Raw genomic sequence first — 22,855 nt, 5'->3', positions numbered from 1 at the left:
CCATTACGGCGTGCCTCATAATCAGAAAGTGGTTTTGGCGTGTAAAACCTCATAATTTAATTTTTCTTTAAGCAATTAGATGGCTCTAGTTGTCCAGAAGCGCTTGGAGAGCATCAAAGTTTGAATTTGTAATCATCGATAACGTGCTTTCGATGGGAATAGGCGCGGTCACAAAAGTGTTTTCTTTCGTCTTGTAAGGCAATACAATTATCTTTTTATTATGAGTGGCTGAGTACTAGTCACAGAATTATAATGAGGAGTGCCTTCGTCGTTGGGCTAGTACTTGAATGTCCCAGGTGAGTCTCTAATCCTGTCCTGCATTTACCTCAATTTCTCGTTTACTAAAGCACTGTTCATGGTAATATTGGTGGCCTAGACATTCTAGAGCACTAAACTATCACTTCAGCTTGACAATGTTTGCCTTTAGTGTCTCTAAGTTTCGCATGGTTTGAGGCTAGTTCAGTGTTCAAAACCAGTTGAAATTAGCGGGACTTGACATCCACGACACTGATAAGCAGGGTGGCCAAAAACTTAATTACTACGCAGCCGGTCGCAGCCGAGCATGGGCAGATGATAGGTGGCTTCTTCCGAAAGTATGTCATTATTATTGAAATTCGGAAGCAGATTTTCACATACTTCAGTCTGTTTATTAAATTGCGTAAATAAATATACACAGTAACAGTAGCAAGAAGCGTACTGATCCAAACGCCGTCCTTAATTGATGTTAGCTATTGGGCAGTAGCAACCGCGTATGGTAATCTGCTATATTATGAAGTAAGGTGTCCAGAAAAGAGTTGGGAGCAGGCTTCTGTTGGAAAGAGAGCATTTGAGAGAAAGGTGACTTTGCGGTCTGCTTGCAAGATCCAAGTGCCGTGCATTACTGCAACATTTGGCTGAGATGTTTACAGCAGCATACGCTATCTACGGACTGTGTTTATTTCACCAAGCCCGAGGGGTGGTTCAGGGCCCCTTTAAGTTCTGTTACAGAGAGCCAGTTGCTGTTTTACAGCGTAAGCTGTTGTGGGCTCATTCCAATAGCCGTTTCAGTTGGCGCTGGTGGCCATAGCAGCTATCGCCGAGAATAAGAGAGAGAGAGAGAAAAAAGTTCCCGCAGGGATTGAACCCAAGCATGGGAGTCAGCTACTCTGCCACTGAGCCACACCAGCGCTTTCTAGCATTCCGCAGAGACATGCCCTATAAATGCGTCCCAGCATGCGAGGAGACACGCAATGTCACATGTGTGGCACATTGCGTTGATGTGTCCACATTTTGCATTGCAATTGCGTATTATTACACCAGGTAGAATGCCATGTAGCACATGCTCAGGTTTAGGGAAGAAAAAGAAGTTTAATGACATGTATACAAGATTGCTATCATCCCTCAAGATAAATGTGTATAACAGCTGTGTCTTACCAGTACTCACGTATGGGGCAGAAACCTGGAGGCTTACGAAAAGAGTTCTACTTAAATTGAGGACATCACAATGAGCTATGGAAAGAAGAGTGATAGGTGTAACGTTAAGGGATAAGAAAAGAGCAGATTGGGTGAGGGAACAAAGGCGAGTTAGTGACATCTTAGTTGAAATCAAGAAAAAGAAATGGGCATGGGCAGGACATGTAATGAGGAGGGAAGATAACCGATGGTCATTAAGGGTTACGGACTGGATACCAAGGGAAGGGAAGCGTAGCAGGGGACGGCAGAAAGTTAGGTGGGCAGATGAGATAAAGAAGTTTGCATGGACGACATGGCCACAATTAGTACATGACCGGGGTTGTTGAAGAAGTATGGGAGAGGCCTTTGCCCTGCAGTGGGTGTAACCAAGCTGGTGATGATACAAGATTTCTAGAAAATATGTACCTGATTAAATTAAGCTGGCAAGGTGACTATGCCACTACTGTGTTTCAAAGGGATGCCAATAAATCATCATCATCATCATATCGTGCTACTTGCCTTGCAATGCAAGATGCGGGCCGTGTAGCGTCTGTACATGTGCCTTGGCATTGCAGTTGCATGTTATTATACCAGGAGGCACCTCATGTAGCAGTTGCATATGTAGCGGTACAAGGTAGATAGGGAAGTCTTGAGAAAGAAAAAGAAGATTATGGAGATCTATAAATATTGATGTTATGAAAAACATGTATGGCATACCTGATTAATTCAAGCAGGCTCATCAACATCATCATGAGCCTGTTTTATGTCCACTGCTGGACAAAGGTCTCTCCCTGTGATCTCCAATTACCCTGTCCTGCGCCAACCGATTCCAATGAGCGCCTGCGAATTTCCTAATTTCATTGCTCCACCTAGTCTTCTGCTGTCCTCGACTGCGTTTCCCTTCTCTTGGTACCCATTCTGTAACCCTAATGGCCCGACGGTCATCTAACCAGCACATTACATCACCTGCCAAGCTCCATTTTTTTCTCTCTATGTCAATTAGAATATCGACTATGCCCGTTTGCTCTCTCATCCAAACCGCTCTCTTTCTGTCTCTTAACGTTATGCCTCGCAATCTTCGTTCCATCACTGCTTGCGCGGTCCTTAACTTGTTCTCAAGCTTCGTTGTCAGTCTCCAAGTCTCTGCCCCATATGTCAGCATTGGTAAAATGCACTGATTGTACACCTTCCTTTTCAATGATAATGGTAAGCTTCCAATCAGGAGCTGATAATGTCTGCCGTATGCGATCTAACCCACTTTTTTTCTTCTATGAATTTCCTTCTCATGATCAGGGTTCCCTGTGATTAATTGACCTAGGTAAACGTACTCCTTCACAGACTCTAGCCTGTCAAGCGGGCTAGGTGACTGTTTTTCACCATCCCATTTCAAAGGGAATGCCATTTTATCATCGTCATCATCATCATCTTTAGCATCGTACCATGCCATTTGACATGCGATGTGACATGCACATAGGCCGTGGATATATGGGATGACAGCAACGCTCCTCTTATCTACACAAGGCAGGCTGGCGGAATTTTTTTATAGCTTTGACTTCAAATTCCGCCAGCCTGCCATATGTAAATAAGAGGAGCGTTGCTGTCATCCCATATATCCACGGCTTTATTGCACCGTTTAAAGAAATTGGGTCAGCGTGTGAAAGTAAGGGTTGCGTTTTCAGCTACTACAAAATTGCAACGTCTGTGCAGACTAACCAGATCAGGCCTGTCTGACAAGCGTACATGCAAAAAGAAACACCAGGAACCGTTTGTTGAATGTGCAGGAGCAATTGTTTACAACCTTCCTTTAAAGTGTGGGAAAAATTATGTAGGGCAAAGCGTAAGGTGGCCCCAACGAGCGTTTAAAGGAACACCGGTATAACGCAGCAGAAAAGCGGGGTGGGTTCCTTGATGCTCACTGCTGGCACTGCAAGTGCGCTGTTGCCGGGGAGGATGATGGTGACCACTCAACGTGTGCTTCAGCATACAGAGTCTGCTCCGCTGCGGGAAGAGCCCGAGGAAGATTAACTCGCGATATTATCGAAGCGGGAATGATTGATAGGCTCGGGGATAACTGTGTGTCAAAACCATCAATTGCCCTTTCCCGTAAAGAGTTAGCTTACCTGCGCAATAGTGTGTAAGGAATTTTCGCAAACAGCGCATGTATGATGTACGCGGAAAAGTTGTATATATGTATGGGTCCCTTGCTCGAAATAAAGATAGTTGCAAGTTAGCACCTGTGTGTGTCATGTCTTCTTTTCGTCCCTGTCTTTTCACGTGTTATAAGCCTCATGTTGTGTGTAAAGTCATACTTTATTAATTTTCTGATGCATTTTACTTTGAAAAATTAATTTAATCAAATAATGCACTTGCGCCAGGTGGAGGGCCTTCAAGAATGAGGATGATCTTGCATTTCCGCACACATGTGTGCGTGGGGGACATACGTTGCTTGTCGTGTAGGTGCTTGTGGAACGTCGTCTAACGTCAGTTGGGGCAGTAGTACTTGCCTAACGTCGGCAAAGGCTTCACTGTAAATCCACTTCATAGGATGGAATGTTTTCAACTGTTTTCTCTTTCCTTGCCACATGTGAAGGGAACCAGCTACCACTACTCTCCGCCCCCCCTGCATTTCTCCGACTTATGTCTCCCTCCTCCTCTTTCTCCTTCTTTCTTTTCGTTTCCTTTTTTCTTTTTCCACTGGCCTCCACCTTTCTTTTGCCCTGCATCATTGCCAATAAGGCATCTGTAAATCTACCAAAGCGGGGAGAAAGAATCGATCACTGTCACAACTGTCCGTTTGGTTTGATGTATCTGAGAACGACTGGGCACCCGATCTGCTGTCTTCACTATTAGTGCCAAACTGCCATTTTCTAGCAAACCCTGAAGATCGGTCCACCGGCCAAAGCTATCGAAATTAAACACTTGATCTGTTTACCTTGTAGCATTGCTCAAGTTCTTTATGACAAACGGTCATTCCTCTCACCCATGCCCTTTTTTTACTGGCTGACTGCGACAAAAATTCTTCACAGCCCAAGGTTCCTTGCAGACTTCACTGGCCTAGCATTGAAGCTGCCCTTGACTAAGAGCATGAATAAAACATTTATTTATTGTTTAATTTTTTACAAGTGTTCCCTCTTTCTCTTTCTAGACTCAGCATCCAGCTTCTTTACCGCCAACGCCGCGGTACATTGATGATCCCAAAAAGAAACGACTACCACCCAAGCCTGCGCTGAAGATCACGAAGGCTGCCAGTGGTGAGAAAGGCACGGTTAAGTTTTTGCTTTTCTCTGGGAGGGGTGAGGGGCATTTACCGACCTATGTTCTGGTATGTTCTCTCCGATTTGTTCCTTTTTGTAATTAAGCTGTGACGCTTGGCCACTATTTTGTTGCCTAAAAGGAGGCTGGACATTGTTGAAAACATTGTTGTATGTTGGTATTAGAATTTTCAAAACAAGAAACAATTTTTGCCTTTGTTGCCCAGTGCCAAAGATTCTTTTTCTGATTGCACAATTGCCATTTGTTTAGTTGAAAGACTGAAGGAGCCAGACTGTGAAATTGTGAAGTAACGAGTATCATTCTTTTCTCACATTCTGTCTGCTTGTGTTGTATTTTTTTCCCTTTTTGGCTTCATTGCTGCCTTCTCTTGACTTTGTCATGGCCCCGATCAAAGCGCCAGGAATTCGCATTGAGTTCAAAGCATCAACACATTACATTCAGTTGCATCTGTGGGGTGTGCAGACTGGCACTCTGGCAATTGCCACCCACTGTGGTGGCGCTTACAATAGGGCACTGCTGATGCCTGCCATGCGTTGAGGATGGACAGACAAGCTTACCTTGTGTGCTGTTAACACTAGGTTAAGTGCTTGCATACCTGCTGTCTGGCAGGCTTGAGAGAGTGGTTGCACCATCCTTATGCTCGTTAAGACGTCAAAGACGGCACCAATAAGCTTAGAACACTGCAGAAAGGAGAGGCAACAGGTGCACTGTTTTCTTGTTGCCCTTCTCTTTTATATTTTTGTTTGCATTGCCTTTAGTGTAATGCTTCACCAGCTTTTCCAAAACTGATTGCCTCAACCAGCTGCTTGGAATCTCGTCTGTGAACATTGGGTTCAGGCACTTTCTCGCCAGGATGCTGCATTGGCTGTCTTGACCAGACCAGCAATGCTATACTCTTAAGTCGTTGCAGCTCCACGCTTAGCATAGTAGCTGTTACGTTGGGTATGGCCAGCCAAGCTCTTCACAATTGTGGCTCGACGCGGGGAAGTACCTGGACTGCTCATAAAGAACAGCCTGTCACAAATGTGCCCACAGCAGACGCCGCCGCAACTATTCGCAAAGTGCCACCGGCCAAGAAAGCTGTGGTGGTCAAGAAGGAAGTAGCCGAGCCGAAGCCACCAACAGCGGAGGACATGGAAAAGGTTCTGGAGCAGTGGCAGATGTTCCTAGACAATCAGGGCGGGAATGGTGGCGACAAGGAGGACGGCAAGGAGCAGGTTCGGCGACGGCTGCCCTATCACGCGCAGCGGCCCCTACGCCACGCCTGTCTCTGCCGACTGGGCACCTGCCGTTACGACAAGCTCGCGGCGACCTACAAGGAGCGACTGCACGCGGACTTTGGTCGCCTCGAGTCGACTCAGCAGCTGCGTGAGCTGCTGGGGCGCATGTACACGAAAGGCAAGGCCAAGCGGGAGCGGAACAAGAGGGCCAGCAAGGAGGACTCTTCCGCTGCCACTGCCCGGAAAGGCAGATGCAAGTGGGTGTACTGGCTGCCTGCGTCGGGCACAGCACAGCTACGGCGCAAGGTCTGCAAGGCGGCCTTCATGGCCGTGCACGGTATCACCGAGAAGAGGACCCGCGACGTTCAGTGTGAGTGGCTTTCTCCTCCCTCTCTTGACCCCTCCGGGCAGTGTTTCGAAAACCTTGGGTGTGCGCAGTGCAGTCCACTTTAGAGGAAGCACAGAATGGCGCTTCTTTTTGTTAGGTGCGTTAAAATTTGCATGCGTGTTACAATCATGACTAATTCTACTCGAGGTCAAAAATAAAGGAAAAGATAAAGTTCAATGCAAGGTAGCTAGCCGCACTGCCATCAATCTGAAGAGAGCAATGCTCTGAGACATCGCAAGGTGGGTCCATGGTGCATGGAATTCCCTCCCGCAGACGATGGTTGCACAAGCCTCCAGAAGTGGGGCATTTGTAATTCTCTAACTGGAACTGCAGACTTTCTGTGGTCAGCAGACAGCAAAAAGGAGGTGTCGTCGGACTCTGATAGCCACTAGCCGCTAAGATTCAGCTGTGTGCATGCCTGTGTGCCTTTTGTGTTCCATAATATTGTTTCAACATGGTACGTGTCGACACAGGTTTTGGTAGTTGAGGTGCGAGGTACTATTGGCATCGAGTTATTTATTATTATTATTATTTTTTAATATTTGGACAATAATATAACTGTGTTATAATTTGTGGCGCGGTAGAATCATGCAAATACGGTAGTTTTCGAACATATCATTGACTGCATAGAAAAAACAACTGCTTGATGCGAGATTTGTTATGTAGACCTATGCTTGATGTCAAAAAAATTATTTCTCGTGCCTTCTTGTCAAAAGAGGGCTGTAATCAGTTTTGAAATACCTTATTTACTTGCATAATGATCGCACTCGCGTAATGATTGCACCCCTGAATTTTGTCGTCAAAATCCTATATATTTTTCCTTTCTGGTGTAATAATCGCACCCCGAACTTGCTACAGCGATATGTTGTGTGCCAAGTCTAGCTAATGATGATTACGCTTACCGTCTGTCGAATGCTATGCGAACGACTCTTCAAGACATACCAAGCAGTCTGCATGCACCGAACATTCTTAAGCAGATACCCCATTTCATTCCTTTCATCACTTTCATCACTTTCCGCACTTTCATGAAAAGACAGCAACAACCGAACTTGCCTTGGCTTTATTATTTATAGGCTTCATAATGGTTGTGGTCAACAACAACAAAAAGGCGATTTTTGATTTTCCTCGGCTGCACTTGTGGGCACACAGCAAATCGCGAGCGGCAACGATGGTAGCCACGTTTGCACTGATACATTAGAAGTGTACCCTATTCATACGCCAACGCTTGTAACACAGCTAGGATATTCGCCCACGTGTAGCGGAAGCGTGCCATATTAGGATAGTAGTGAAGACAAATGCCGCAGTTTCCGCAGCCTGCCCACCATGGGTTTCTATGTCCCAGGCAGCCAAGCGCGCCCATCTCTGTTTCTGCCCCCTCAAAGTGGTCATGGCTACATTATTGCCGCAAACTTGCCGATAGTTATGATATTATTCGTTACTGATATGGAAGAAACTGTTTCAATGCGCATAATGTACTCACGAGAAGAAAAAGAAATTTTGTCTGTCACCTGTCGCCATTCTTGTTTTGGTGTCCCGCACTGTTACAGTGACAGCCGCCTATTTGTTGACCTGTTGTCATCCTGCAGCAAATGCGGGATGAAAAAAAAATGTTTTCTTTTCGCGGGAAATTTAATCCGCATGATGGTCGCATCCCTGAATTTGCGTCAATTTTTTTGACAAGAAAGTTTGATCATTATGCAAGTAAATACGGTACCAGTTGATGTTTCCAAATCTGCCTGTGCATTTATGTTGCCCTGTGGCAGATCTTCCTTGTGCAAGTAGGCCTCGGGACTCATCAACAACCTAGGGGTGTTTAATTAAAGGGCCCCTGAAACGGTTCGGACAAATTTTGTAGGCGCGTAGGGTACAGCTTAAGTAGAACATTCGCAACACAATTTAAGTGAAGCGTTACGTATTAACGGAGCTACAAGCGATTACAAGTTACCCTCCTCCCTAGCCATGCTTTTCCTCCTCGACTCGTTCGCCGAGCGATTGGGGCTAAGCTCCGCCTTCGCTGGTTCTGCGTCACGATGCGACGTCACATCGTCCACTTCCGGTTGTTTTGGAGCCCGCCCCCGCCCGCGAGAAACCTCTCCGCTAGCCGCTTGGCCGTCGATTCCAAGCGAGAGCTATCGAAGCAGCGTGCGTTGCGAGCATTCTGTCGTAGCGCCGAACGTGTCTGGTATACCGGTAATCACACACTACCTGAATATTTCGACGGAACGGTGGAGACATAAACTCAAGCTGATGAAGGATTAGCGTAGGCGTACGTGAGCTGCCTGATCGGTCTCCACGGTCCAGCCACCCGTTGGCGCGGAGCTTAACCAGCCAAAGAAAGAGCTAATATTGCTCTAACCAAGTGTAAAACATTTTAAACATTTACAAAAGCAACATGTTAACGATTACACTCCCGCGAAAAATTTACGCCAGCAGCAAAGAAGAATACATTTTGTTACTGCTACTGTGTGTGGTTGAGCTGTATGCCACCAGGTGGCTGCACTGTGCAGACCACATTTGCACTTCTGTTCATCTCCTGAAACGACACGCAAGGGGACACGGCCAGGCCCTGTCCCCTTGCGCTTGCGTTTACCCTAATGTCGGACTCGAGAAACGCTCTTGCGTTAGTAATCTTCCGGTGTAAAGTGACGGCCGCAATCGCACAAATCCTGGCGCCGATCGGATAGCAGCAGTCCGATGCGCTGCAGCCAGTCCGCTCGTCTACTGGCTTGCAGAGGGACACGATGTCGCAGCTTGACATATTGCCAGTCGCTACGTTTGCAGTCCACAACGCAACAAAGTCAAATCATAGCGCTCGCGAAAAGACAAAGCAACACTGACGGCGGAGCTCTCGTCAAAGACAGAGCACGTTGTAACACAAGCAGACGACACTTGCTGTGTGCCGGAAGTGCTCAAGTGTACTGAAAAATTGTTTTTGTGCATTCTCTTTATGTTACTTTCTTTTTATAAAAACAAATTAACTAACATTCCAACTATTACGAACATCATTTGTTTACCATAAAGTTGGAAAAATTATCGATCACGCGCCCTGGTCAGCCAATCGGATAGCTCGCCCCTCTGACGTCACATGGGTGATTTCGGTCATATGGGTAGGGGCGGCTTAAAATTACGCCGAGCAGTGTGCTGCGATCGGCAGCGATGTGCATTTTTAAAACCTCATAATAAATTACACGCTTTACGCGGAACACTTAGATGTGTCAATTAATGATCAGAAGGACCTACTCTAACGACTCAGTACATTTGTAGAAAATTGTCAAATCATTTAAGGGTCCCTTTAAGGCGCGGCCGCGTGGGCACCATATATTGAAAGCGATCTGCGTTGTGGACAAAGTGCGCCCAGTGCCGGTAGCTTTGTATGGGCTGTGCTTTTGACGTTTAGTTCGCGTTGAAGCGAGGGACGGCACGGAGGTCAATTCGCTCACTGCTGCTACCGCGCTTCCCCACTCCGTTTTGACAGCAACTTTCCGCAGTCATCGAGCAACATGTGTTCATGTTTACCTGTGCGTGTGTGACACAGTGCTTGTTTATTTAGTTAGTAAGTGAATGTTTACAACGTTATACGGCCGATAAAACTACTATCCTTACTTTGCATGGCTGTCTGCTAATTTGCTATCGCAATCAATGCTTCGCCTCTTGGGTGAAACTGTTACTTTCTTTTTATTTGGACATTCGTCACTCCCTCTTTGCAATAACGCTGTTACACATCGCAACCAATGTTTCAGAAGCGAGGTGTTTCGAATTCTATGGACTTCAGATGAAACGGACATTTTTGTTGGATTATCTGGGTCCGTTGTAATGGGAGTTGACTGTACTGTGCAATACTCACTCTCAGAAGATGAGTCGAGTGTCTTGAGAATCTCGGTGTCTTCGTCACTCAAAGAACACTAGTCTTCATCTTTGGAAGCACTCAATTCATCGCTGAAGTCAGCTCTTCTTTTGCGCAAAGAAGCTAACAGAGCTCGAGCTGCCGGCAATGCCATGTTTAGAGACCCTATTTGCCAACGTGCTTTACTTCCTTTGCCAGAGTAAACTCGCTGCTGCTTGCACTGCCCCATGGATTGTATGCTGCCGTCTACCGGTAGCATAACAGAGCATTCAGACTAAACGAGCTCGTCCATGGCATCGCTAAAAAATAACAAGTACCGTCGATGAGCATAGCTTATTCATAGCCATTTTTACCAAAAACACACGGTCTAACCCAGCTCATCCAAAGCACTGAAGTGGTTAAAACTCTGAGACAGCCTTTCTTAAGCAACATGCTAGAACGAGCACAGTGCTTTTCAAAAAATATATTTCTGAAGAAATTTTCGAATAGGAGCTGAGGTATACCAAGTGCAAGGTTTACTTTCCCTGTTTCCTCTTCGGCAGGAGCAGCGCCAACACCTTGCCTATCACTGATTCTTTTTTCTTCTGTACAGCACTGTACTTATAACCTTTCAAGGCTGGCATCTGACAAAGCTGCCCAAGGGCGACAAAGTGTTGATAGGACGGGTGACAGCATGTTAACAACTGTCACTTCCCCATCTTCTAGAAAAGTCTGGAAGTCTGTGCATGTGCGGGCCTAATGGCTGGTGTCGGTTGGAAATTGTGTTTCTTTCAATGTCATTGCTGACGTTGCCTAAGGTAGAAAAAGAGTAAGGGTTTTGAGAACTGCAGTGTTATTTATTACACGATATTGTAGGCTTCCTCTTGTGCAAACGTCACAATAACATCGGAACAATATTTTGATCAAATGTTTGGGGTAGCCTTTTCTGCAGATTAGGAGCATTTTCTTATCACAGTCAAAAAAGGTTTCATTGGCTTTTTTAAAATATAATAAACTTAGGTGGTCAAAATTCAGGCATTTGTAGCACTGTAACAATATGGAAGGCTGGTGTGAAGAAATTTGGAGGTTGAATAGCTGGTGTGGGGTGGGACTGAAGGTGGCACAGGCTCTTTGCTTTTGCCAGCAGGCTGCCAGTTGCTCGGTTGCCGCTGATGATAATACTTGCTTTCCTATGTACTGTTTCTTCACGCAAGTGCTGTGGATGAGACTGAGGGCCAAGCGTGGACACACCCCCACTGGCGATGAATCTGACATCGAGCGAGAGGAGTTGATGCCAGGCACTTACACGGACGTCGACGATGAGGACGAGGTCGACGAATCTGTCGAGAAGCCCGTTCTGAAGCAAGCTTGCAAACCTCGCAGAGGGCGCAAAATACTCAGAGTATCCGAGAGCGAGGATAGTGAGGCTGCAGACGATGTTGCCGGTGTCAAGCGCAAAAGTGACGTCACATTGATGGCAGAAAACGGCCCAAAGAAAGCAGGAAGTAAAGTGGTAGTCGTGAAGCCACCTTTGTTGGATTCAAACATCAAAACCAATAAACAGAGCACCAAAGCTAGTCAAGATGATGATGAAACAGAAGTGGAGGGAGATGATGAAGCAGAGGATGAAGACGTGCCTTACCTTGACATTAGCGGGTTTGAGCCCATATGTACATTGGAAGAGGACAGCGAAAACCTGGTCCTCTCTCTACCACGAGGTGAGTGCCGAGCATTGTCTCCTCTTATTCATGCGAAAGTATTATATGTCTCATTAGGCAGAAAAGGCCGCAACGAGGGCTACCAAAAAGTCAGTGTGATGTCATATATGACATCTATAGTAAACAGAAGACAGTAAATGGTACAACAATGTTAATTAGGGCTAATCATATGTAATAAATGTGAATTAATGTAAATTAGAGTGAAGTAATGTGAACTAAGGTTGGAACAAGTTAGAGTAAGGTGACTTAAGCTGGAAAAGTGATTTAACGTTAAGTAAAGTGAATGAAGGTGAGCTAAAGTGGATTAAGGTTGGTACATATTAGAGCGAAGTGCATTAAGCTCGGTTAATGTTGGTACAAATTGGAGCAAGGTGGATTAAGGTAGAGTTGTGAAGGACGTGAAAATGTATGACATCACATATCACGGACGTAATCAATTATTTAGAGAAGTCATAATGCTTTCACATTCAAAACACGTAGAGATACTTAAGTAACTGTCAATTTTTGTGACCACTGGTGTGGAAAGTGGGGCTGTGCCCTCTCGATTGTCAGCTGTGTACAGTACACTTCCATTAATTTGACTCCAATCAGTTGAGATTTTTTTTGTTAATTTAGTCCCAAGCAAAGGTGTACATATGATGTAGTAGTTCTGCGGAAACCCACAAGGTGGAGGGAAATAACTAATAAAGGGAAAATCGGACATCCACCTGTTCGTAGCAATCGCTACAAAGGAAACCAATACGGTTTCCTCGAAAGAAAAGCCTCACAGTTGAAGAAAAATTCGTCCTGGTCCGGGACTCAAACCCGGGACCACCGCCGTTCCGGGGCAGCCGCTCTACCATCTGAGCTAACCAGGCGGCTAGCAGATGCCAGAGCGAAGTCGAATTTGTCAACAACTCGAAGCAAAGGCAAGAGATTGACGTAGTAGTTCTCTAGAACTACTACTAGACTACTCCACCTTGCGGGTTTCCACAGAACTACTATGTCAATCTCTTGCCTTTGCTTCGAGTTGTCGACAAATTCGACTTCGCTCTGCCATCTGCTAACCGCCGAGTTAGCTCAGATGGTAGAGCGGCTGCCCCTGAAAAGTGGTGGTCCCGGGTTCGAGTCCCAGACCAGGACGAATTTTTCTTCAACTGTGAGGCTTTTCTTTCGAGGCACCTGTATGGGTTTCCTTTGTAGCGATTGCTACGAACGGGTGGATGTCTGATTTTCCCTTTATTAACTTGTACATATGCATGAGTCAAAACGTTTGTTATTTCAATTATAAAAGTGGCCTTCGCCAGGTAATTCAAACTTGATTGGTCAGCACACATGCGCCTGTCCCCCAAAAACAACCCCAATAGTGGGAGCATCTCTCGGCGGTGCTTAGGGGGCAGTGAATGCTTCGAACACACGCTGTCTCCCGCCAAAAACGTCTGTTTTGGGCCTGCACCAGGAAGATTTTCAAACAAAAACGGTAGCGAACAATGACTTATTATTGCATTTACACAATTCTAATACATGCCTGTTTTTCTTTATAATAAAATTGGTATAAAGTGCACCTGCACAATGCAACCAAATATGAAATCAAAACAACGTTCACAACAGTCTACTGCCAGAGCGAGCCTAGCCTTTGCCATCACACGATGGCAACAGATGAAGTTCTCACCTATCATGACAGGGATGACGTGCTGCTGTCAGTCTTCGGTTACGAAAGCCTATTAAAAAGATAAGTTTATTTTACATGCTAAGCTAGTGGCAACTGGTCAAGTCGCATGCTTTTTGGCATAGCGGAAAATTGCATGCACTGCAGGATGAACTAGTGAAGTTGTCGGACTACATAGGTGCGGGCCACCAATCTGTTTAGTACGATTCTTGTGGAGTCATTTGATAAATGCAGAACATTGAATGTGCAAAAGACTGTATGGAGCGAATGTTGTGGTTCATATAGACAGCACTAAAGTGCTGTCAGGAAGGAGTAACGACGGACATTAAGTGTAAATCAATTTCCATTCCACAAAACTAAATTTTGTTGGTTTCAAATTTTCCCTAATATTGTTTTTCACTAAAAAATCAGGTGCATTTTAGTTTTCTACTTTGAATTCATAAAAGAGTTAGTGTGTTTTATTCAGGGGCGTGTTAGAATTGGGCAAATACTGCTGAATGAATCCGTAGTGCATTTCAGCGTTTATTCTGCCTATTGTTTAATTCGACCTGATGGATAATTAGATCAGTTTTGTTAGTCCTGCCAGGGTTGAATTAACAGAAGTTGACTGTACTGTAGTATCGCTTGCAGATTAGGCATGCAGTTGGCCACAAATGCTCACTGTACATGGGGCCTGTAAAAATGCTGAGTTGATGCAAAGCCTAGGCACATGACCTTCAATTTAAAGATTTAATCTGTAATAGCTTTTGCAACCTACACAGTGATGCATTAAATTCGAAGTGCCATGCCTTAACAGAGCAGAAATTTTAATTTGTCATGGAACTTCTATTGTGAGGTTTTGTGACCGGCTGCATTGGGTGCTAAACAAGCAAAAACTGCTGGTAGGCACACTTTTACATTGTGTAGTCGTTTGCATTACCAAGCTGGGAAAGCAGAAGCTTTGTGTTGTCAGTGTAAGCCTGTCTCTACAGGAGGGCAGTGTGCCATTTTTTATTTCCCATGAAAGGGAAACCATCCCAAAAGTGGTGATAATTAAGAGTTGGGTGAGGACCCTACTGCGGTGAGTTAAGGTAATGTGAGTTGTATCGAGATGTGGTGATTCACCTTCTGCCTTACTTGCTGACCAGTAGTGAACAAAGAGGCAGTTTTTCATATTGTTTGCATTCATGGGTTGAAAATTTGAGACTACAGTAGCCGACCGATAGTTTGGACATGCTCAATAATTGGGCAGCTCTATGGCGCCACCATTAGCCCCATAAACCTAACGAATATGGAAGACTAAAATCTTACACCGCACTATTCCATAATTTGAGCTCTGCCTGTGTGTTAATTTGGCCATCAAGCAGAGCAGATGTAGCAATATTTTGGCTTTGATGTGTTGCTGGCATGGTCATCTGCAATGTCGCTGATGTCTTCTTGAAACTAGCTAAGCCTAGTCGACCCAGCTGTCGCCAACTACCGCTGCATGTTTCAGCAGATGTACTTAAGGAATCCAAAAGCAAGAACTTTAATGGAAGTACTAGTATCATACCTGTTAATTCACTGCTGTCAGTTGTGCTGATGAAAATACTACTTTTTGTCCACAAGGCTAGGACAAATGATGTGATAGAACTATCAACACAAGTTGCCAGTTTATTGCGTGACATCTTGCTTATTTACAAATGCCGAATGCAATTTAAGCTGTTCGAGCAGAAAACTACACAAAAGCCAATAAGTGAATTCAATCATGTCAGATACAGTTCATAGTTTGTCTTTCTTCTTTCAGTGGTTTTTACTCAAGTCGTCACAGTATCAGTAAATTTCACCTGGTGCTGTTAGCTTCATGATTTTTAATCCTTAAACAAGCCACACTGTTCAACAAGTGATTCTAGCTTTATTAAGCGTTTTGGTTAAACAGCACAACAGACAGACCACAATGATCTACCATGAACTGAATCCAACCTGCAGAAACGTCGGTTCTGCTGGATTTAAGTGTTGCTTTCAGTTTGGCCTCTGTGTGCGCATTTTTCCCCCTCTTAGGTCAAAATCTGAGGGAGTTTGTAATGTGTTTAGGCTTAGCAGTGTGTGAAAATTCACTTTCTCGGTTTTCTACAATGGCTGCCTTTATAAGCCTTAAAGAAAATCTTGCTTCAGCATGGATGGGAAGAGAAAAAATAAATGCACAGATGCTGTTGTGTTGTTGACACTGGCTATTGTTGCAACTAGCTCCTACAGCGATGGCAGTCCCTTGTCAACAGTTTCTAGCCGTAAAAATAATGTCACTTTGGTTAATCTAATGCGACTCAGCCATGTAAGCCAAAGCCGCTGCTTGATGTAAAGATACAACTTCAAAGCATGTAGACTTCAGTGTTTCAGGTTGATTATACAACTGCATGTGCACATTTTAACCAACATCGTTGAGTGACTGCAGATTGGCATAAACAGAATGGCTGGTGTCTGGATTCTGTTTCCTTTTCTCTTTGTGTTTTGTGAATTCTGTGGAGAAAGGAGGAAGTGACGAAAGCTGCCAGAGTGCTTTGTAACTTGGGATTAACCGGAAACTGCTAGGCCAGGCATTTCGCAGGCCAGGTATATTGAAAATGTTATTTGATCTGTTCGAAAGCGCACAGCCATACTTCCTTAATATAGTATTGTTTTATCAGTCCAGCCAATCAAACTGCCTATGTCTGTCAGTTCATCTAGGTGTGGCTGTTAGTTGCTCTAAGCATTTTCCAGCTGCTCTGCTAAATGTCTTATGCCACATCTGAGTGTATCTTGCCAAGTTTGTCTCCTTTTTCTCTTTGATGCTTACCTTAGATAACATTTCATTTTATTACATCTCACTAGCATTTGCTCATTACTGTGCAGAAACTTTAGGTATTGTCCATGAGGAAAAGGGTAAAATTGACTTGGTAGTTTTAAATTTGTGTTGAAAACCCCTTAGTTCCTTGTAGTGTTGCCTTCAGTGCCTGGTTTTCATTCCCACAATTTTTTTCTTGCAGTATGTGAGTATTTATGTTTGGCAACTTAACAGCTGGGTGTTATTCTCTTCACCATTTTTCTTTCCCTCTACCATAAGGTGTCTTCGGGGATGATGAAGAGGATGCAGGAGCAACTTGAAAGGTTTTTTTTTTTTTTTTTTGCTCATGGACTTTGACTCGTCGGCTCTCTCTGAAAGGTACTGTTTCCTCTCGCGGAACACTGTGTTGCGAAAGGTCGCACCCATGGCGAGAACTTGGGCGCACCCCCTCTGTCTCCTACAAGCCGGTTGTGCCACGATACCTCAGAGCACTGAGTTTGCGACGTCACTGCTTGCCGTCGCGAGGCCGACCGTCGTAGTGCTTTGTTTTAATATTTTATATTTTCCCTCATGTTGAACCTCTCTTGTACGGTACCAGATGCGACCACTCCATTCAGGAATAAATAGAGTGCTGCCTGAAAGAAGTGTTGTGGCCAGTTTTATTTTGCCCCGCCCCCTACTGTCCCTCAGCTGCCAAGTGCAGACACTCTGGGAGTTCTCCCCATGAAACTGCCACAGTCAGCTTTGAAAACATTTTGTGATGCATAGAGGTTTGCTGACGGGAAGCCAGAGTTGAATTGAAATGTTTCATTTTGTGGTTCCGAACCCCACCCACACAGCTTTGATTTCAATGTTTGGTTAGCTTTAAACATTTGGATGACTCAGCAAAATGCTAGCAGAGCCTTGACTGCCATGATGTTGAGTTACTTGTAGCTCTTTAGTAAAAAGCAAGGTTGTTGGTCATCGTGGGGATGCAGATATCGGACTGCTCATCTGCAGTTGAAAAAATGTTGCATGCCCTTTTGTCTGGCATGGAATTCATAATGGCAAAATGGCTCCTGAAATTAGTGAGCCAGGTATAGTTTTCAGCATCACAAAAGTGATTCTTGAAGCTCACTGCCCCACGTACACATACACATGCAACTGACGTGAACATCTCTTCATGTGAAATTGACAGCTGTGGTAGAGGCATTTTCCTGGCGCTTTGTTTCACTGAGCAACTGTTTTGCTTTTGAAGTCGAGGCCATTCTTTTTTCTTCTCTCTCTATCTCTCCACCCGAACAAACAAAGCACTTGTTGAGAATGCAGGCAACGTGTCGTGGCGACATGCTGCAGTGATCGGCCGTTGACTCAGTGGCCTGAGGCATCGGCACAGAATGCAATTCTTGTTCTGTTCTCGCTCTCCCCTCCTTCCCCGTTCACCTTGTCATCCCGGATTTGCTGAACAGCCAGACATGGTACTTTGTTGGTTGCATTTCGCACCACTCCCAGACTGGAGTCCCATGAGCACGGTTTTTCTGCTGCTTTCATGTGCCCTTTCCGGATTGGTGAGGTGTCAGAACGGGAGAGCCAGCGATCACTGTAGCATCTTGCTGCGACTTCGTTGCTTGTGCTTTTTGTGCTGTCATGCATGGGGTGCTTTTACTTAAAAAATACTTTTTTTTAAGAGTGTCTCGTCTGCCTGCTGCCTCACTCTACTTGCCTTCTTGCTCTTTTGTTGCACCTTATCCGTGGGATCCTCGCAGTGTTGAAACATGCAGAAGGATTACATAGCAGTGAGTTTTTGTGGTAGTGATCACGTAAATGAAGATTTGCTCGTGGCCATCGTGTCAATTGTAAGATGGACCCACCACTGATAGCTTTCTCAGTGGCTATGGTGTTCTGCTGCTGTAAGTATGGTTGCAGGTTTGACTCCCTGCCATGGCAGCTGCATTGTAAAGGGAGCCGAATGCCAAAATGCTTGTGTACCATGTTCTGGTTGCATATTGAACTGCCCGCTCAAAATTCATAGCCCCTCCACTGTGGTGTCTAGTGTGATCCTTCTGTTGCTTTGTGATGTCAAACACGACCAATCAATCTGCCCACTCAATCACAAAAGAGCAAGGTTAGCTTATTTAAAGTTCTTCATAAATAAACTAAATTGGATAAATAATCACACTTCAAAAATACAGTCTAGCTTGAAGACAACTGTGAATATGATGTTTGTCTCTTTGAGCCAAGATGTGTCATTCTTATTTTCAAATTTTGGTTCTAGTTACGTGAAACACCTAGTATATGAATACATTCAATGCTCCATACTGCTTGTCACAGTGGCACATTCATTCTAGAAGGAGTGGCTGAATGGGTTCATACACTGCTGAAATTGTCTGTGCGGGCATCTACTTGGTGACCTGAGTTGTCTATAGACCAGAATTTTCAGTGCTTGTAGGCGGTCACCATGTTTTTGTTATGATGATGGTGATGGTGAAGGGACTACGAGAACAGCGTGGGCAGCAATGGGCCACACCGCATTTGCGGTTGTCGGTTGTCTGCGATGGCTGGTTCCGAAAGCGCTACAGCTGTCTTGCCATCCCTCAGTGCCGGTAATTGTGTCCTACTCAGTGCAATCACATTTCAGATCACAGAAATATACCGTGCAGATAATTTAGCTAACGCACACTGCCTCACTGTATGTGCACCGGAACGCTTTCTGCTTGACCTTGCTTTCATATCCAAAATGTAGTTTTGGGTACGGGCTGACCTTCGTGGGCTTTCTGCCCAGAAAGTGGACCAAGCAGACCCAAAATAAAGACGCCGAAAGTTCGTGAACAGCACCATTATGCTGCTATTGCAGGCCTGCAGCGCGGGAAGGCAAAATGCACGCTATTGCATAGTTTACAACAACAAAACGAATATACACTCAAGCAAGCTTGCTGGGCACAAAATCATTTCTATTTAAAACCACAATCCTATAGCGTTGTTTGTTGGGCACCACACGAAACTTGTGAAATGAACACACTCCGCACATACACAAGCTTGTTGTGTCTCCGCAAACATTGCAGGTCTCTCGCATGAGCAGCTTCCTCTTTAGCTGGTTTTGTTGCAGCCAACGATGGCACAGTGCCGCCATGTACAAACAAATAATCTTTGTACATCCGCTCGGAAGATGCGCCAAGAACATGTCTAAGCAAACAGCTCGGTAGATGCGGCAAGACCACATCTACAAACACAACATGCACCACAAGTGCAGCCATTTTCTCCCATCTCCTGCAGTTCTTGCGGCCCTCACCAGAAGGCAGATGCTGGCATTGAGGGTAGTGATGCAGCTGACACTCGTGCTAATGGGCTATAAAAAGTCTGGTCTATATATATCCACAAATATATCTGGCAGGAAAACTAGAGATGCGTAACCCCAAGGAAGGGGCGAAGAAAAATTCGGTTTATGAACCTAACATTGAAACATGCCTATGTAATAAATTATACAAATCTCGGAGGCAATGTGCTGGGACTTGTGTCGTAGCCACTAACCACCAGATACATCTGTCATTTGCTTAGTTGCTATTCATGGGCTGCTAATAAGAAAGGTAGGCAGTCATCAGCCTTGCAGCTTTGTCAAAATTGCTGCAGTAATTTATATACACTACTCTTTTATTACCGATTTAGCCACTGTGAAATTTCATTACTTAAATTTCGTTACTTGGCCTTTCCAGTTTTCAACTGTGGTTGTGTACACAAATACACACATTCGTAACACCTTCATATAACAAGGACAGATATAACAAATTATCAGATCTGCACATAGCTACAATATCAGCCACATAAAAACAAATTCGTTTTTCTCACATCTCCGAATTTCTGTCATGATAGCAGAAATGTTAGATCTTCAGCAAGAGCCACATTCAGTGACAGTGTTCAGCATGTTTGAATGAGCTGACGTGCACAAGAGTGCATTGTGGCGTGGCAGGCAGACGGGAGGCGCTTGTGGTTCAAATCTGTGGCACCACATGATTTGTTCACATGGGCCAGATCATTACTTTCTCTTTGGCAATATTAGGGTTTAGTGTGCATATTCAGTGAAGCGAAGGCATTTTAGTGTCGATTGCAACTTCTGCGTAATGTAGCTCTACTTTTAATGTTTGTACAAAGTTGGAAGCGCATATGCTCTTTGCAACTGATGGTTCTAGTGAAGAAAACCCACATTTGTGCGTGCCATTGTTTTTATGCACTGCCATATATATCTGCCTGCTTTCAGTGAGCCATGCTGGATGTTGCTTAGTCTGCTGTCAACTTAGCCATATCTTTCTTTCTCCCCTCTGTCGCCTTGTCTTTACTAACAGGTCTGGTGCTGTCGTGGAACATGACTTTCAACACGCTCTATGCGGACATCCAGACGTACCAACTGTATGCTTACCAAGAAACTAACAGCCCCCCTGCCACGTCCCACTGGAAGAAAGTCGGCGATGTGCGAGCATTGCCACTGCCAATGGCTTGCACACTGACTCAGTTCATCGAAGGACACAAGTACCACTTCGCGGTGCGTGCTGTTGATGTTCACAACAGGCTGGGCCCATTCAGTGATCCATCCAGCATCCTACTCTAGTGAAGAAATGTCATGTTCATTTGAACTGTGACAGCCTGAGCGTGGTGGCTTTGCCGCTGGACCTAGTGTGGAAACCAGCGATTCATCTTAATTCATGGGAGCGTGGAGTGAATGTTGTAGTGTGTTATGTATGTGTGTTGATTCTTGAAGCAAGTGTTGACCGTTTTTCGGACTGTAGACACGACCATTATCTTGTTCATCTCATCTGCGACCTCCTGGACAACAAAGCTTGGCCATTAACGTGCGAATGGCTACTGTGTTTGTCTGGAAGTAGGGTGAATGACACTTCGAATGTGTGCATGCATACTGTTTTCCTCAGCACCTGTAGATCACTTCTATTGCTGTGTTGCCCTTGTGGCTTCATTTGATGTGAAAAACTGCCCCATTGCACACATTGTGTTGGCATGTCTGGACGTGTGGACTGCACAGCTGAGCATGTTTTTATGAAAGATTGACTCAGTACTGCTCATGATTGATTGCAAGTACAAGGCATTGCACAAGATGCGTCTCTTCTTCATTGCAGATCCATCCACCCACATCAATTTCTTTTGGTAATACTTGCACTAATGCTTCTGGTGCAGCCACCCAGTCAAGTGCATCTCTCTGTGGTCTGATGAAAAGTGCCATTATGCTCGAGGAGAGGTCTGTCGCTTGCATATTGCAGACCTCGCTAGAGTTTCAAGCTCTCTTAGTTAGTGGCACTAGTTTTGTTCATATACACTCATTCTTTAGGCTTGAGTTCCTTCAACCTCTAGTTTGACTGAAGTTAGGAGTTTGGAGTCGAGACACCTTGGTGTCAGTCGTGGTGATGGTGAAACATTTGAAGATTCACATTTGTGGCTGATTGCCAATCTCTTGAGGCTTCACTTGGTGCTTCGCAATGTTGGAACCTTTGTATGTCCCATTAAATCTGCAGGAACAGGAAAGTTGTATAAAATGCCGTGCGTTCGTATGTTGGGAGCTGTGTTTGCCTTTTAAGAACACAGCATTGTCCCAATGTGAGCACGGAAAAACTTAGTCGAGCGAGGCTTTTGACCATGGTTGCAGGGGTGCTACTCTACGCGCATTTGGTGCACTGTGGTTTTACATAGCACCTGACGTGTATTGGGTGTCCTATGTGTGGATTTCACATAAATAAGCAGCTTGTTGATTGCATAGGGCACACTTGGCAATTCATTTGCATTTCTTTAATTTTTGGCCAATGATTGGCCCCAGGGAGAGCTTTTGGCCAGTGCTTTCTTTAGAGAAGGAAAAGATGGGGAAGGTGTTCTGACTTCTGTTGTGAAAGATGTAGAGATTGTACATTGTCATAAAGGATTAACCCTGTTTTATACATACAATGCAGCAAGTGATTTACAGTTCCCAGAAGTTTCGAAATGATTTTTTTTTTGTTGATGTATTTCGTTTGTTTGCATAATAGCTTATATGTTGTACCCTAGTGATGCAGAGTATTATGCTGCAGAGGCTGTTACAGTTCTTGTACTGCCCCTTGTTGGATGAAAAATAAAATGTTCTCAGCATTGTAGATGGGAAAACATGTTCCAATAAATTAAACCCAACTCCACAAGATTGGCTCAGGACCTTTTGAAGACTGTATGCTGTAGCACATTATTATCGCACCCCTGAGCATGCAAGTGACAAATGGCTGCAGTAGCAGCATGGTCTCCTAGATTGGGTGGCATGTGCCGTAATTCCCAGGTCGTCCCACTCGGTCCCCCCCCCCCCCCCCCCCCCCAAGCAGCTCAAGTGCGAGCCGCTAAGGGCTCTGTCCACCGAAGCACCAAAGCTGCATTTGAAATTGGACCTCTTGTCGGGTTTGGAAGTCGGCCAAAGATCAATAGAGTGGTTGGCTTTGGGAACCCAGGGTAAAACCATTACTGAGGCAGAACAGGGTGACATGGATTGGGCCTCATTCAAAGAGCAGAGCTAAATTGGTTTTGAAGGACGGGAACATGGATGAAAATATGTGCGTGGCTGAAGTGCACAAATATCTGTG

General features: G+C 44.9%; 1 protein-coding gene across 14 annotated transcripts in view; it reads left to right on the top strand.

Annotated features, from left to right (window-relative positions):
• Window positions 1-22,384, top strand: part of LOC140219912 (uncharacterized) — a 178,018-nt gene extending 155,634 nt beyond the window's left edge. For 8 of the 14 annotated variants that reach the window (XM_072290086.1, XM_072290087.1, XM_072290083.1 and 5 more), the window contains 5 exons: window positions 4,577-4,691; window positions 5,740-6,294; window positions 11,350-11,853; window positions 16,560-16,658; window positions 20,597-20,686. In XM_072290086.1, the coding sequence (XP_072146187.1) occupies window positions 4,577-4,691; window positions 5,740-6,294; window positions 11,350-11,853; window positions 16,560-16,600 (1,215 nt within the window). In that variant the 3' untranslated portion in view covers window positions 16,601-16,658; window positions 20,597-20,686. Of the gene's footprint in view, window positions 1-4,576; window positions 4,692-5,739; window positions 6,295-11,349; window positions 11,854-16,559; window positions 16,659-20,596 lie in introns of all 14 variants that reach the window. The other 6 variants (XM_072290085.1, XM_072290084.1, XM_072290082.1 and 3 more) reach the window with 6 other exon arrangements.
• Window positions 22,385-22,855: the final 471 nt, after the last annotated feature.

The sequence above is a fragment of the Dermacentor andersoni genome, chromosome 8 (assembly GCF_023375885.2).
Source record: "Dermacentor andersoni chromosome 8, qqDerAnde1_hic_scaffold, whole genome shotgun sequence".
NCBI classification, from domain to species: Eukaryota; Metazoa; Arthropoda; class Arachnida; order Ixodida; family Ixodidae; genus Dermacentor; species Dermacentor andersoni.
This window is presented reverse-complemented; position numbering and strand designations above follow the sequence as displayed.